Raw genomic sequence first — 17244 nt, forward strand, 5'->3', positions numbered from 1 at the left:
TTGCTGAAAACATAATTGAATATAATTATGAGATTAGTTAATCAATTAACATAATTATTAACATAATTGATTAACTAATTTCATAATTGTTATCAATAATTATGTTTTCAGCAACCCAATCAAAGTTGACATTGACAGTTGTGACAATAATTAAATATTTGATAATGATCATTTTTTATTAGCGTTCGAACAACCGGCCCTAAATGTCATAAATGTGTATTTATCACGGACTAACCTTTTTTTCTATCATTTCTAAATTTATAAAATTGCTCATGAAAAGAACTATATCTAAAAACCTATTTAAGATAAGTTTAATTTGAAAAGGTCGTTATATAGTCTTATCGTTTTTTAGAAAAAGTTATATGTTAATATATTCAAGGCGCCAAAATTTGACATAACTTTGAACTAGATTTTATCAAAAATGACTTCAAGGAATTTGTTTACTTTAACTGTTATCATCAAACTGCTATCGTGAAAATTGGAAATAACTACACCGACGAAATCTCCATACAACGAGAAGTCAGACAAGGTTTCAATTTATCCCCAACATTGTTCAATGTTTACTGGAGCCAGTTATTTAAAAAGGCTCTTAAGAGGCTCAAATGGAATAAACATCAACGGGGAACTACTTTAATCTAATTAGATACGCGGACGGTACAATATTTCTGCCAGAAACTGTTGAAGGTCTCCTAATAATAATGCTGCTTGATCATATTCACGAACTAGGAGAGGAAATGGGCATTAAAATAAACTTAAACAAAACCAAATTTTTAGTCTTTAATCGTCACCCACATCCAGATGCAGAGCTGCAATTAAATGGTGTCCAAGCTGAAAAATTTCACAAAATGACATATTTGGGAACTGTTATAACCGACCAACTAGATCCAGACATAGAAATAAAACACAGAATGGCAATGATTAAAACCACTTTTATGAAATTGAAGTCATTCAATAATCATAATCATCTCAGTTTAGAATTATAATTCAGGGCAATAAGGATTTTCTCGGGACACTCAAAGATCCAGGTAGCTGACTACTTTTTTAGTTATTGTAGACATATAGGAAGAAAACCTACCTGTTTCCTGCCTAGAGTTCGCGTCCGTTTTTTAATTATTAATAATTTAGTGCAAAAATCGCGATTTTTTAGATTTTTTGCACTCCATTCAAAAACTAAATAGTTGGCATAAAATTACAAAATTCAGTTTTTTATAACATTGAAAAACCTTCAAAATGCCGATTTTTGAAAGTTAAAAAGTTAATTTGTTGCTACGCAAACTGCAAGATAAGTGAAAATCGTTATTTGTTAATAACTTTTACTAAAACTACCTTAAAACTTTAGTGTTTCACCCAAAGTTGGATATTGGGGTACTTAACAAACCCTCGAAATTTGAGACTGATCCATTAATTATTTTAAGAGTTATTCTATTTGTTTATCCCAGAGAGCTTTACTTTGCAATAAGATAAGACAGAAAATAATGAAGATACAGCAATTCTGAGTATGTCAAATGAAAGTAGAAGAGTGATAGTATCAAAATGTATTAAAAAAAGATAAAAAAATGATTAAAATAGCCAAAAATCCTCATGCCAAATTTTTAAAATTTTGTAGTTTATAAACATTTAGAATAACTTTAAAAATGTTGTCCGTAGAAACAATCTTTTTATATATTCGGAAAGATAGAATTTTAACACGAATTTTCAAAAAAAAATTAGCCTGTGCTCATTTGGGACAAAGTTAGCCAGATGTTTTTTTAATTCACAGCTAATTTGTTTATAATAATTAAGGAATCTCATTAATGCCATTTTAAAGAAGGGGATTTGTATTTTTTCTTAAAAAATTTGCACAAACATTATACCTTCACAGCACCCTCTACGATTTTTCAAAAATGTAGTGGAAACGATTACTAGGGGGAACCTACAAATCCAGCGAGTTAAAATAACGAAAAAGCAATTTCAAACGAATATAATTTTTTGTATCTCCGGATCAACTCAATGGATTTTGATCTTTCTTTTTTTAATTGGCATGTAATTTTTACGTACATTACAAATATGCAATTTGTTTATAAATTTATTAATTAATAAACAGTCTAATTTGTTTAAACAATTCTTGAAAAAATATTTTTTTTACAAAAATTTATTTTTTTCATCATAGTATCATTAATAATCACAGAAAAAGTTAAAGTACACTTTAATAAATAAATGATTTTTATTAGATAATTATTTATTGAAGATACTTTATTTATTAAAGTATATCTTAACTTTTTCTATGATTAATAGGGATAGTAAGATAGTAGAAAAAATGATTTTTTCAAAAAATTTTTAAACAAATTAGACTGTTTATTAATTAATAAATGTTTAGACAAATTACATATTTTTAGTGTACAGAAAAATTGCATACGAATTAAAAAAAGAACGATCAAAATATATTCAGCAAATCCTGAGATATAGAAAATGATAGTAGTTTAAAGTTGCTTTTTAGTTTTTTAACTCGTGCATTTGTCGGCTCCCAGCTCCCCCTTCACTTACCACGACTGGTCACCAATTAAACTACATTTTTTTAAATTTGTGTAAAATACCAGCTTTTGTAATATGTAAAATGACTTTTTTACAGACAATATTTTTAAAGTTATTCTAAATGTTTTTAAACTACAAAATTTCACAAATTTGGCATTAGGATTTTTGACTATATTAGATAATCTTTTTAACGTTTTTTAGTACATTTTGATAGTATCAGCTTTCTATTTTCATTTGGCATACTCAGAATTGCCCTATCTTCATTATTTTCTGTCTTATGTTATTGCAAAATAAAGGTCTCTGGGATAAACAATTAGAATAACTCTTAAACTAATTAATGGATCGGTCTAAAATTTTGAGGGTTTGTTAAGTACCCCAATACCCAACTTTTTTGGGTGAAACATTAAAGTTCTAAGGTAGTTTTAGTAAAAGTTATTAACAAAAAACGATTTTCGCTTTTTTTGCAGTTTGCGTAGCAACAAATTAACTTTTCAACTTTCAAAAATCGGCATTTTGAAGGTTTTTTAATGTACTAAAAAATTAAATTTTAAAATTGTATGTCAACTATTTAGTTTTTGAAAGGGGTGCAAAAAATCAAAAAAATCGCGATTTTTGCACTAAATTGTTAATAATTAAAAAACGGACGCGAACTCTAGGCAGGAAACAGGCAGGTTTTCATCCTATAGTTATACAATAACTAAAAAAGTAGTCAGCTACCTGGATCTTTTGAGTGTCCCGAACATGGTCTATTTCTAGCTTATTACCCTGGTCTATTAAGACAAAGAATGGTTAAGTGCTATGTTTGATCTCTACTTGTGTATGGTGCAGAAGTGTTGACATACTTAATATTCTCTTTGAATCTAATGGATTTTTCATCTGTGTGTGGTGTATGTATGTATGTAATGTATACGAGTATTGGTTTGATGAATAATATATTTTTTTATTTGTAATAAAACAGTTTTTCTTTTAGAACACGTTGATGAAATACGAACTTTCGTATCAAATTTAACAGACAAATATGTCCCTCTGAGGATACAGGACGAAATGATAATCATATTTTTACTATCATGTGCACACGACGTAGAACTCACCAAAAAAACAATTGTAAATTACTACTATCTCAAATGGCACGGTCCTGAGATATACGACGACAGACATATGGATAGGCCTGATATACAATTAGCAATAAAGACTATGTAAGTAAGACTTATATTTTTAATAAATAAATTAATAAACTGACATAATATTTTGTAATAATATCATTAAATGTGTACTTTCAGTCACTACTGAATATAAGTTTTGAAAGCAAGTTGGTAGACCAGGGAATTTAGCCCAAAATAAATCGATTTTTAAATACAGCACCTAGAGATTTGCAACTTTTTGAATTGTGTTCAGGATGACGTCAGGAAAACAGTCTACTATTAGCCCTATCAGGGAACACAAAATTTTACGAAAACCTCCAAAAAAATAAAGGAAGGATGAAAAATTGGTAATAGGTAGTTGAAATTGTTTATTATTATACAAGAAAAAGTTTACAATTTTACATCCCCTCCATTTTACAAAAATTGGGAAATACGGGGTGAAAAATATTTTCTCGGGGGTGAAAAAATATAAGTACGTTTAAAGTAAGTCCAGAATTGGATAAAATGACTAATTCTAAGCAACTTTTGTTCTATAGAGTTTTTTCACTTAGTCAATACTTTTCGAGTTATTTACGAATGAATATGTTCATTTTTAACCAAAATAACATGATTTTGGCGGTTTTTCGCAGAGAACGCAAAAAGTAAGTATTCTAGAGCAAAAATATTCGTAGTAAAAATATATAAAAAATTGAAAAAAAATGGTGTATGCTTGGAGTCTGCAGACCCAGTAGAAGCAGAGTTGTAGCTAATGAAAAGTAGGTTCTTTTTCGTCAAATTCTAAATCTAATATTTCAATGTAATGTAATGTTCAAGTAATTCTTTCTAACAAAAAAAAAAGTTTATTTTTGTTTTTTAAAAAGCTTCTAACATCAAAAGTGAGTTACGCTCAAAACGTTGTTGGTCCCTTTTATTTTTTGGTAAAAAAATCGCGAAAATCACCACTTCATTAGCTTCCCAAATAAAATTAATCGTTACCGCTTTTCAAGTTACTTTACTTCAAGTTTCAATTTTCATTGGTTCAAAGTGCTCATTTTTGAAAAAAAAAATGAGTTTAAAATAAAACATTTTTTCAATTTTGAAAAAAAAATGGAATTTTTTATGGAATTAACTTAAAAATTATTAGTAGGTAATACAAAAAATCTCAAAGAGTAATAAAATGTACGTTTGGCTTTTCTGAATATTTTTGATTTTTTGTTTTCTTGTTAGAAAAAAATTGGTTATGCTATGGCTGTTCAAAATTTGTCTAAACTCGTGATTAGTTACTCGTTCAAGCCATTTTAACTACAGCTTTTTCAAAAATAAGCACTTTGAACCGATGAAACTTACAGATCATATGAATAATACATAAGCAAAGTAAATTGTAAAGTGGTAATAATTAAATTTATTTGTGATGCTAATTAGGGGGTGATTTTCGCGATCTTTTTACCAACAAAATAAAAGGGACCAACAATATTTTGAGCGTAACTCACTTACTTTTAATGTTATAAGTTTTTTTAAAAAACAAAAATAAACCTTTTTTTAAACACTTTAAAAAAAATGTGGAAATCAATTTTCCACGAAAAGTGCTCCGTTTTTGGGTTATTTCACATTGAACTGTTAGGTTTGGAATTTGACGAAGAAGTACCTAATTTTCATTAGCTACCACTCTACTTCTGCTGGGTCTACAGACCTCATGCATACACAGTTTTTTCAATTTTTTATAGGCTATATTTTTGATAAGAATATATTTTTTGCTAAAATACTTACTTTCTGAGTTATCTCTGACAAACCGTCCAAAAACATGTTTTTTTTTCTTAACTTGCAAATAACTCGAAAAGTATTGACTTAGAGAAAAAACTCTATAGAAGAACAGTTGTTTAGAATAAGTAATTTTATCCAATTCTGGTCTTATTTTGAATGTATATTTTTCATCTTCGAGAGGGGGTGTTCCCCTCCATTTTTGTAAAATGGAGGGGGTGTAGAATTGTAAACTTTTCTTTTATAATAATAGACAATTTCGACTACCTATTCCCAAATTTTCATCCGTCCTTTATTTTTTTTTGAGGTCAGATTGTTCTTTGATCGGGCTATATACAAAAATGGATGGAAATCCATAATTACACTTTAAAGTGCATAAAATGCATCCAAAAGTGCATAAACATGTCAAATTTTTTTTCGTAGAGAAATATACCACAATTGCTAGGTATGATCGTCCAAACTCAGCTCATGGAGGCACCCTAATTCGTTCTGAAAACAATGATTTTTCTCTGATAACAAAATATGACTTTCTGTTGAATGAAGCCTTCTTTGAGTTTTCCTTAGTTTTTATTAAAAGTCTTAATCTTTACATTATTTGCATCTATACTATAGATCACCTGACTCTTCCGTAGAACAATTTTTTCAGAACCTGCTAAATTTGTTAGATGACTTGCCTCACAAAAGCAGAAAAATTCTATGCGGGGACTTCAACACAAATTATGCTGCTGCTTGAGCTATCCAAATGTTCTTGGTCAACATATTTGAATCATATGGTCTCTCAATGCACGTTAATTCTCCTACAAGGATTACAAAAACTACATCTACCATAATCGATTATATTGTCTCCGATTTCTCACCCCTTGATGTCTGCTCTACAGTTATTAATGCGGAACTATCGGATCATGAAGCAGTATATACGAAATTTAACATTTTCAGCAAACCCTCCTTGAAAACCCGACGTTTAGGTAGGATTTTTTCCGCTCGGAATTTTCATAAATTCCAAAATTTATGTTTAACTTCTGACTGGCATTTTCCTTCTACGGACGTGGACTATAATTTCAGTGATTTTTTAGAGAATCTTGTCTGTATATTCAATAAAGCATTTCCTTTTTTTACGATTAAGCCAAAATATCGCAAACCCTGGGCTACCAAAGGTATCCGCATATCAGCCAAAAATATGCGTTTACTACTGTATATCAAGAAATTTACTACCAACGTCTCTGTCACTCAATATATATCACCAACTACAGATTCACCTACCTAAAACTCATCAAATCAGCTAAAAAAGCCTACTATCAAAATCGTCTGGGAAGCTCCAAAAGTGTTGCAAAAGAAACTTGGTCTATAATAAACTATCTTCGAAATAAAACCCACGCAGCTCAAACATTTGCCCTTCCAAACCCTGAAAATCTAAACGAATACTTCATTAACGTGAGTAAAAATATAACATTAACTATTCAGTCTCAACACGATCCCATTTATTATCTCCCTAATTTAGGTAAGTATAGTATCAAGAGCAAATCATCTTGTAGTACGGATGGACTATCCATAAAAATCTTCTCAAATCTCACAGATAATGTGTTAGAACTCCTCATCTCACTAATTAATGATTCCTTTGAAAATGGTAAATTTCCAGAGTGCCTAAAGACAGCCATTATTATTCCTCTTCATAAAGGTGGCAAAAATCTAATGCCTGCAACTATAGACCTATTGCCCTACTACCGGTACTCTCCAAAATTATTGAGGCTCATAAAAACCCGACTTATGTCCTTTCTCTTTGATAACAATATTTTATCACAAAATCAGTTCGGCTTTTTAACTAATAAATGTACTACTGATGCTATGTTTTCTGTACTTCACTAGGTTTACCAAGCACTAAACAATAATCTTTATACTGCCACTGTTTTCTGTGACTATGCCAAAGCTTTTGATTGTGTAAATCATGACATTTTGATTAAAAAACTAAATTTCTATGGAATTCGAGGTATTTCTTTGAATTGGTTCAAATCTTACTTAGATAATAGGAAACAACAGGTTAGAGCAAATGATACTGACTCTAATCTCAAAAGCATTGTATGTAAAGTACCACAAGGTTCAGTATTGGGTCCTCTACTTTTCCTTCTCTTTATAAATGACATCACTAATTTAAAAATCGATGGAAAAATTTTTCCTTTTGCTGATGATACCAGTATCACTTGGAGCAACTCAACTATTGCAACTCTTCATGCAACTATAACTTCTGATCTTCTTATGATAAAAACCTGGTCTTTAACGTGGATAAAACGGTATCATTATCATATAAAGGTGCTCTTCAATCCCCGCTTGTGAATAACAACCAGATCTCTACCGTTGATTGTGTAAAATTTCTTGGTATTCTTTTAGACAGCAACCTCAAACGGACTGGGACGTTTCGCCGTCGCCGTTTCGACGTCTCCGTTTCGCCGTCGCCATTTCGCCGTCGCCGTTTCGCCGTCGAGCCACTTCGCCGTCGGCCGTTTCGCCGTCGAGCCAGTTCGCCGTTGGCCGTCGGCCGTTTCGCCGTCGCCATCCCGGCATTGGTTAAGGTTACAAGATCGTGATAACATACTAACTTTTTTTATACTAATTGTCGCAAGAACGTGATAACATACTACCTTTTTTTATACTAAATGTCAGTGTAAATAAAATGCTAATGTTGCTAGTAAAACCAAGTTATATTTTCGTATTCAACTATACATTGTTTTCGTCTGAAAAATAAAATATTTACAGTATTAAAAATATTTAAAAAGTTATATTTCATAATTATGGGCAAGTCCTCTAAGATATTCTAAAATATCTCCATCGGCATTGAAGTTTCATCGGCAAGAGTATAATTAGATCATTAAATAGATAAATATGACTATTATCAGATTCCCGGAAATAAACAATATTGAGAAAAGGGATTTCAATTTCAATTGTTTTTACTGTATCAAAAATAAAAAACTTCATTATGCAAAAGTGATAGTAACTATAATAATCGTTCGAAAACCATTCAAAACTTATATACAAGTAATGATCATCCCGAAATTATAAGTACGAATGCTAACAGCGAAATGGCTCGACGGCGAAACGGCGACGGCGAAATGGCTCGACGGCGAAACGGCGACGGCGAAATGGCGACGGCGAAACGGCGACGGCGAAATGTCCTAGGCCCACCTCAAATGGTCCCTTCATATCGATTTGTTAAGTAAGAAACTCGCCTCAGCCTGCTATGCCATAAAATCTCTTTCGAAGGAACTCAATTTAGCATCTTCTAAAATAACATATTTTCCTTTGTTCGAGTCTCATCTTCGATATGGTCTTCCTTTTTAGGGGTCTAGTACAGCTGCCCAATTTGATGTTATTTTCAAATTACAAAAAAGCAGTGGCGGCTCGTGATTTTTACAATAGGGGAGGCTATACCTAACTGTAAAATATCTAGACAAAGGACATCGCACACATCTTATGGAAAATATAATGTCACTCAAATTCAATAAAATTTATACGATTAGATTTGTTTTAAAATGACGGTCAATTCTTATCACTGCGCCAACTCTTAATTATGATTAATTACGGCGTAAATTGCAATTAAAGTTTATCGAAATCACATTTTTGGAGTCCATAAAGTGTTAGTTACAATCATTATTGCTCTGAGTGCTATTCAAAACAGCTTAAACCCCGCTGGGCCTAAGCGGATTAGTGAAACTAATCCGCTGATTTATGGAGTACCGATAATCTGGGTATTTTAAAATATTTTTTCTCTCTCTAACTTATGTACGTACCCATTTGATTTCAGATTTATTTATATCAATTTCTGCTCTAATTATTGAAAATACAGAGTTGGCGCAATGATAAGATTTGACCGTTAATTTAAAACGAATATATTCGTATAAATTTTATTGAATTTGAGTGACATTATATTTTCCATAAGATGTGTGCGATGTCCTTTGCACTAGCAAAAAAATCCGCTAAAATATCTAATTTAGGGCCCCATTTTTTGGCCATTTTCTATTTACATTTTATAATATCATAATTATCATAATTCACAATTTCATAATATCATATCATTTTAAAAATAGTTAGTCTAATTGTAAAAGTGTATTACCAAAGTTTGTGTCGTTTATTTGTTAACAAATCTATCTCTGTAAGTAGATATGCATATTAAAATAAATACAGATTTGAAGTTTTGCAGTCCATACAGGTTGAAGGTTCACATTTTTTAAGATACTCAACTGAATTTTTTTAATTCTAAAAGTGGCCTACTTCGAATCCAAAAACACAGTAAATTACCGATATTTTGCTTTGCATTACAGATATCGGAAGAAGTTATTTGAACAAGTTGTTCCAAATATTATTCTAATCCCACATACCAAATTTCATCACACAATTCGCACTTTTAGTTTTTTCATTATTTTTGTAGTCAGGATCCTAAAATCGCAGAAGAGGCTGCTGTCCGATTAGCCGCCCTTGCCCAATCTCCGGGCAGCGTGTGCGTTAGTCGATAATGACCGGGTCTCCTTAAACTACCATGCTTAAACGCTGCTGGGCTGCGCGGAGCATTAGCAAGTGAGATTTTCCGGCCAGCAGCCTCCTCTGCGATTTTAGGATCCTGACTACAAATAATGAAAAAATTAAAAGTGCGAATTTTGTGATGAAATATGGTATGTGGGGTTAGAATATTATTTGGAATAACTTGTTCAAATAACTTTTTCCGATATCTCTAACGCGAAGCAAAATAGTAAAGTAAACAAAACAGTGTAGCATGTGTAAAAATTTATGGGGAGGCTAAGGCTCCCTTGCCTCCTCTGACCAGCCGCCACTGCAAAAAAGAGCAATAAGACATCTGTTTGGCCTCAGAAGAACAACCCATTGCAGAAGTTACTTTAAAGATCACGAAATGTTAACCCTTCCATCTTTGTATATTTTAGAAACTGTTTGCTTAATTCGTAAACATCTGAATGTCTTTTCAGCAAGGCCTCATCATGACTACTCCACCAGAAATTCAACTTTTGATGTCTATTTACCGATCCCGTCTTCTGAGTTAGTAAAGAAATCTATAATATATTCCGCAAAAAAACTATACAGCCATCTCCCTTTACAACTTAAATCTGCAACATCTTTCCACAAGTTCCGTAAAATGACAAAAGCTCATTTATCTAAAAGACCATATGATTCAGTAGAATAGTTTCTTAATGACTAAGAAATTACAGTAATGTACAAGTAAATAAAGTATATTATTTATCTATATTTGGGTGTTACATACAGCAGCTTTAACTTATTAGTTCCTTTGTTTGTGTTTTATTATACATATTATGTTGTATGTTCAATTTTGCAATTTATAGTAATTTTGCAATATATTGGTTTTGTTTTTTGCTTCACTTTTTTAACTTGTTTATATTTTTTTTTTATTGACGATTTATCTAATTTCAGAAAATTGTATTTGTTATTGTTATACATGTTTTTTTGTGACTCTATGTTAAGCTTTGTCCATAAAATTGTATAATTTTCAGTGACAATAAAGCGTATTTCTTAAAATAAGTATATTAAGGACCAGATTTTTTATTAATCTTCTTTCGCCCAAGCAAAGAATTCGTCAACCCATGATAATTTATTTTTAGAATTTTATTGTTTTAGGGTCCAATTAAGCAAATACCATATTTAAAATTATTTCCGCTACCCACCACTCAAAAAAAGAGGTTAAAAAATGTGCATCTTGTGAGACACATTGGGCAGATAGGTCTTGGAAGCGGCATCCTAAGAGATATATTGGGCACGACAAAGCACTATTACATGATGGGAAAATGAGTTACAAATAACATAACTTTACTGTATAATATTTGTGTAATTAAAAAAGGTATTTTAAGAATGCAATATAAATAATAAATATAAATTAAATACATATAACAATATGTTACCGTTCAAGTTGATTATCCAGTTGGAGTTGACTTTTACTAGTTCGAGTCAACTCTAACGGCTGGTTTCAGTAAAAGTTGATTATAAATATAAAATGAAGATTTATATTCAACATTTACTAGTAAAAGTAGACTCCAACTAGGAAAAGTATACTCTTCCCAATGCCATTTAGTAAAAGTTGATTCTGATTCACACAAACAGCCGATTCTAGAAATTAAATGTTACTGAATAAGTTCAAATTAGTCTAGGCTCTATCGTCGCCCCCGTTAGGTAAATTACTCCGATTCGAATTTTTTGCACAAACTTACGCAAAAAGAGGTCCTTATAACAAATTTACTGGGTGCCAGGCAGTACCTTGATCGATAAATTGTTTAAACAATTTTTTTTAGACAAATTCACAAAAATAATTTTTTCATTTTGAATAATTTTTTTTAGATCATTTGGGTTATTCTGAGCAAAAAAAGGTATTTTGTGATTTTTCTCTAAAATTGATTGTTGTCGAGTTATACGCGATTTAAAATTTGAAAAATGCGAAAATAGCCATTTTCAAGGCTTAATAACTCGGTTAAAATCCATTAATATGAAAGTCAGAAAGTGACCAAATCAAAGTTTATAGCCCCCTCTACAAGATCCAGCAGAAATTTGTGTCACTATTTTATTACTAAGCTGTTATCTTTAATTATTAACAATGAGCGCTAAGTGCGTATTAGGCGGCCGTCAATGGTGAGTGCTAAAGAGATGCACCATTCCGGCCGTTCAATCGTGAATCGCACTCGCACTCACATTGACGGCCGTCTCAATACACGCTTAGCGCTCATTGTTGATAATTAAAAATAATATCTTATTAATGAAATAATGACAAAAATTTTTTCAGGATCTTATAGAGGTAGCTTTAATCTTTGATTTTTTTTAGTTTCTGACTTTCATAATATATAATATCGTATGGCATTTTTGCCTTTCGGACAGTTCCGGCGCCAATTACATCTTTAACCCTGTTTCAAGTAACTAGTGTCGATGTACACTAGCCCAGGGGGACCGACGGCTTAACGTGCTCTCCGAGGCACGGTGAGACGGCTCGTGTCATTATTGGAAATGAAAATGGTTTGTCTTTGGCAGGGCTCGAACCCACGTGCACTGGCGTATGAGGCCAGCGATTATGCCGTTACTCCACGGCCGCTCTCTCGACTTTCACAATAATTATCTTTAACCGAGTTATTAAACCTTGAAAATGGTTATTTTGGCGTTTTTCAATAAGTCGCTAATAACTCGACAACAGTCAATTTTAGAGAAAAAACTAAAAGGATCTAAAAAAAATTGTGCGAAGTGAAAAAATTATTTTTGCGAATTTGTTTAAAATCATTGTTTATCGCCAAACGTCACTAAAATCATTCATTATTGTACTCATTTGCCCTCATTTTCGGCAGTAAAATAACACTTTGTTGTATTGAAAGAAGAATGTTACTTTACCTGCCGCTATTATTAATCAGATTAACCGAGATTGAATGTAAGTGGTCAATGGCAGCAATCGATTATTTATTTGAGTGAAATTAAAATTAAAAATATTGTACATTTATCTTATTATTAATAAAATTTATGTCAAAAAGTAAAATTCTGTAGTGTTTCGCAATTATATTCATACAAAATAAATCAAAACTTTACAGAATTAGTAATTGGGTAGGTATACAATATTGATAACTATCGATTAAACATCAAAACCGGCCATCATGCAAAAGTCATCTGTCATTACTGTCATACGAATTTTTTATTTCGTCTAAAATTAAAAAAATTACTTAAAGTTGTAAGTAAATGTTAATGTTTTTTATGATTGACGATACAATTTTGTACGCATCACCTCAATACTCTTTATCGAACGCGTCTGTTGCTCGCTTCGCTTCCTCTGCTCGTAATATCAGACTCGTTCGATAAAGAGCCACTTTACTGACTTGGTACATAAACAGTGGCGGCTCGTCAGATGGGGCAAGGGAGGCTTAGCCTCCCCATAAATTTTTACACACGCTACACTGTTTTGTTTATCTTGAATCGCGAAAAACAATAAGCACTCTCACTATTATACAACGTGTAAATTCCATATCATCACTAAATATTCATACGCACGGAGCATTAGCCTTAGAACGCATGATTGCGTCTCAGTTTTTTTTTATCATTATTGTAGGCAGGACCCTGGGTTATCCCGAAATGCATGGACGGAGCCGAGAAGCCGGCCAGCCTCCGTTGCTAATGTTCCGCGCAGCGAAGCAGGCGTTTAAGGAGACCCGGTCTCCTAACAGTGGCATCTACGGTGCCATCACATGCTGCCCGGAGATTTACCAACGGAGGCTAACTAGCTTTTCGGCTCCGTTGCCGTTGCGTGCATCTCGGGACAACGAATTTTAGGATCCTGACTAAAAATAACGGAAAAACTAAAAGTGCGAATTTTGTTAAGAAAATTTGGTATTTGGGGTTAGAATAATATTTCGAACAACTTCTTCAAATAAATTTTTCCGATATTTGTAACGCAAAGCAAAATATCGGTAATTTATCATGTTTTTGGATTCGCAGTAGGCCGCGTTTAGAATTAAAAAAATTCAGTTGAGAATCTGAAAAGATGTGAACCTTCAACCTGTATGGACTGCAAAACTTCAAATCTGTATTTATTTTGATATGCATATCTACTTACAAAGTTAGAATTGTAAACAAATAAACGACACAAACTTTGGTATTAAACTTTTACAATTAGACTAATTATTTTTAAAATGATATGATATTATGAAATTATGAATTATGATGATATTAGGAAATGTAAATAAAAAATGGTCAAAAAATGGGGCCTTAGATTACATTTTTTGGCGCATTTTTTTGCTAGTGCAAATTTGTCTAGATATTTTAGAGTTAGGTATAGCCTCCCCTATTGTAAAAATCACGAGCCGCCACTGTACATAAATAACTATTAAACAATTTTTCGACCGCGGTACTGCGTGACACTCTGTGTATTTGTTATAAGGATTGTTATACGGATGTATTTCTTTCGAGTAAGTTTGTGCAAAAAATCAAATCAGAATAATTTACCTAACGGGGGCGACGTTACAGACTATACTAATAAGTAGTTGAAACGGTCAAAACAAAGAAACGCACACTCATCAAAAATGCACTTGAGATTCTCGTATAATCAACATTTACTGAATCGATCCAGGAAGAGTCAACTCCAACTAGTAAAAGTTGATTTAAATTTTAAAAATCAACTTTTACTGCTCGTTTCAGTTGGAGTTGACTCCAACTAGTTGGAGTCAACTCTAACTGAGAATCAACTTGAACTGTAACATATACATACAATAATTGTAAAAGAGTATGATTTTATCATATGTGATGATATTCATAAAAACAGTTTTTTTGTACGAAACATAATCTAATGTCACACTTTAAACAATGTACGGTATTTTGTCCTTCTTGGCACTTTCCGTATCTACCTTTGGCACCATAATTGAGAAAATGTCCATCATACCTTATTTCCTCTCCATCAAATGAATGTGGAGGTCTAACTAACAGGTCTTCCCGTTTGTTTCTAGCTAAATGTGGAGCAATGTCTAGTTTAAAAGCTGTAAGTGACATTGACAAATTATTTTGAAAATGTTTTGATGTTCCCTTGGATACCTAATACACAATGTCACAATCAGGACCATGCTGCCCAATGTGTACTGGAAGATACATTTTATAAAAGTGTATTGCAAATATAATAAACTAGAAAGTATTAGTGCCTAAAGCTTGTGAATAATCAAACTTAAATAACATAATAATAGGTCACTTGAATAGGTTTTCATAAAAAAATGTAATAGAAGAGATACAGTAAGTACATTGAATTTACCATTTGTGTTTATGGTTTGAAAAACACGCGCATTCACAGAACATGAAAATAAATAAACATAACTTAATACTTTAAAATCTTTTAAATCAAAAAAGGATAGCCAACACAGTATTCGTTGGACAGTGAACAGGTGTGTGTCGATATCGATCATCTGTGCCGGTCTTGACTAGTGCCATTATCAAATTTGTGGGTATTTTATTTGAATATAAAAACAAACCAGTCTACAAATAAAAGGTGGGATCTAATTATTTATTATTATGAGTGCCCAGAAGGTGGTGCTGAACCACCCCCGAATAATACATACTCAATGGAAACGGAAGAAAATACTTATATCAATTTAAATCATAGATATAAACCAAATGATTCAAGCCCTTACTATGTTTTCGTTGAATCGATAGACAAACAGTTGTCCCATTTATCGGCAGTCCATGTCGGTCATTATCTTTTTAAAACCCAGTATTTTAAACATGATGTACTAGACATTAAATCTGTTGGTAGAAATAAGGCTAAAGTAATTTTTAAAACTTATACAGTCGGTCTAATTTACGTCATTATCTACGTTAGAGATCTAAGTTGACATTGTTGCCCAATTACAAAAAATTCTTGAATTCATTTTAAATCAAATACATCACACAATTTTTGCGGAAGTGATACAGCAAAACAAATTAATATTCAATGTAAATAAATAAAAACTTTAGAAATAGAAAACAAGAATTAAGTTATAATCTTACGTTAAAGTACATAATAAAAACAGTAAATATAATGAAACAAATAATTATAGTAAATAATATAAACAAATATGAAGTGTCATCACCGCAACTATCAAATAAATGTTAACAATTTAAGCCAAAATATCACCTCCGTTCGATTATAGTGTGTTCCGAACAGGGGTGCTTCATAAAAACGCTTTATAATCCATTTATGCAAATTAAATGAAACATACTATTGTGTATTTATTTAAGTTAACATTAATATAAATCTTTAAATATTATTTCTACGCGTATATAATACAATATATCTAGTGGCTGTAATGCCAGTGTACTCGGCAAAGTGATTCTAAAAAAGAACACACCTACCGCCTAAATTTTTCTTGTTGGTACCATGTGCCGTCACGGGCTATGACGCAGATGACGTGCAACGGTAAGTAAATTAGATGGAGTATACTTGCGCAAATTCACTAGTAGAACACGAGCTTTTTAAGAGCAATAAACTTGTTGCGTATATTCCATCATTTTTTGTTCAGAAAAAGGGAATAATCAAAGAATGTGATACGTTTTTGGAAGAAAAGTATATTTTAGAAAAGATTGTTTCGGATAAAAAAGTTATCAAAGTAAAAATGTTAAAAAAGAAAATAATCGATTCTGATAACGAAACAGTTCTTGTTTCTCGCTAGATGGTAATATTGACTTTTGAAGGAAATAGCGTTCCTAAGACTATTAAATTAGACTTGGTTATATTTAATGTTGAACAGTATATCGTCGCCTCAAAGCAACAGTAGGATATGTAAAATAATGTAGTTTCGAGAAAAACGCAATTGAAAATTTTACGAAACTTCAGTAATTAATAACTTTTGTATGTTTGAATGGATTTACATGGAATTTTGTTTGAGTACCTAACTTTACATGCGTCACATAACAATTTATATTAATTCTTAAAAGTGAAAAATAATCAGAAAAAAGTTAGTTGTCCTACTGTTGCCCTCAAAAATAATCTGTTTTTTAACGATATCCGTCAATTTTTGTTATATAAACTTATATTGCACTAAAGTTTTGTTTAAAATTTTACACATTTCAATACAAAAAACAAAACAATTTTGTTGTTCAAACATGTTATTACATAAATTATAACATGAACATACTTGTTTTTCAAAATTTAAAAATTTGACAAGATAATAAACAAAATAAAATGAAAAAATCATCAGAATCACTTTTGGTAGTAACGGACGCTGAAAGTTGTGAAAGTAAAAACTTATTACATTTTCTTAAATCAGCCCGAAATTTCTAAAGGGGAATTTATCATGAATTTAACTTACATTTTCCTGTGCTTGATAAATTCGAGATAACAACTTAGAATCAGTATTTTTTG

The 17244-nt window shown here is 31.5% G+C and overlaps 1 protein-coding gene across 2 annotated transcripts in view; it reads left to right on the top strand.

Annotated features, from left to right (window-relative positions):
• The window catches only part of LOC114335458 (alpha-tocopherol transfer protein-like), a 128530-nt gene that overhangs the window by 73386 nt on the left and 37900 nt on the right, over positions 1-17244 (top strand). For both annotated transcript variants that reach the window (XM_050645594.1, XM_050645595.1), the window contains one exon: positions 3482-3707. In XM_050645594.1, the coding sequence (XP_050501551.1) occupies positions 3482-3707 (226 nt within the window). The remainder of the gene's footprint in view (positions 1-3481; positions 3708-17244) is intronic.

Source organism: Diabrotica virgifera, chromosome 3, assembly GCF_917563875.1.
Source record: "Diabrotica virgifera virgifera chromosome 3, PGI_DIABVI_V3a".
NCBI classification, from domain to species: domain Eukaryota; kingdom Metazoa; phylum Arthropoda; class Insecta; order Coleoptera; family Chrysomelidae; genus Diabrotica; species Diabrotica virgifera.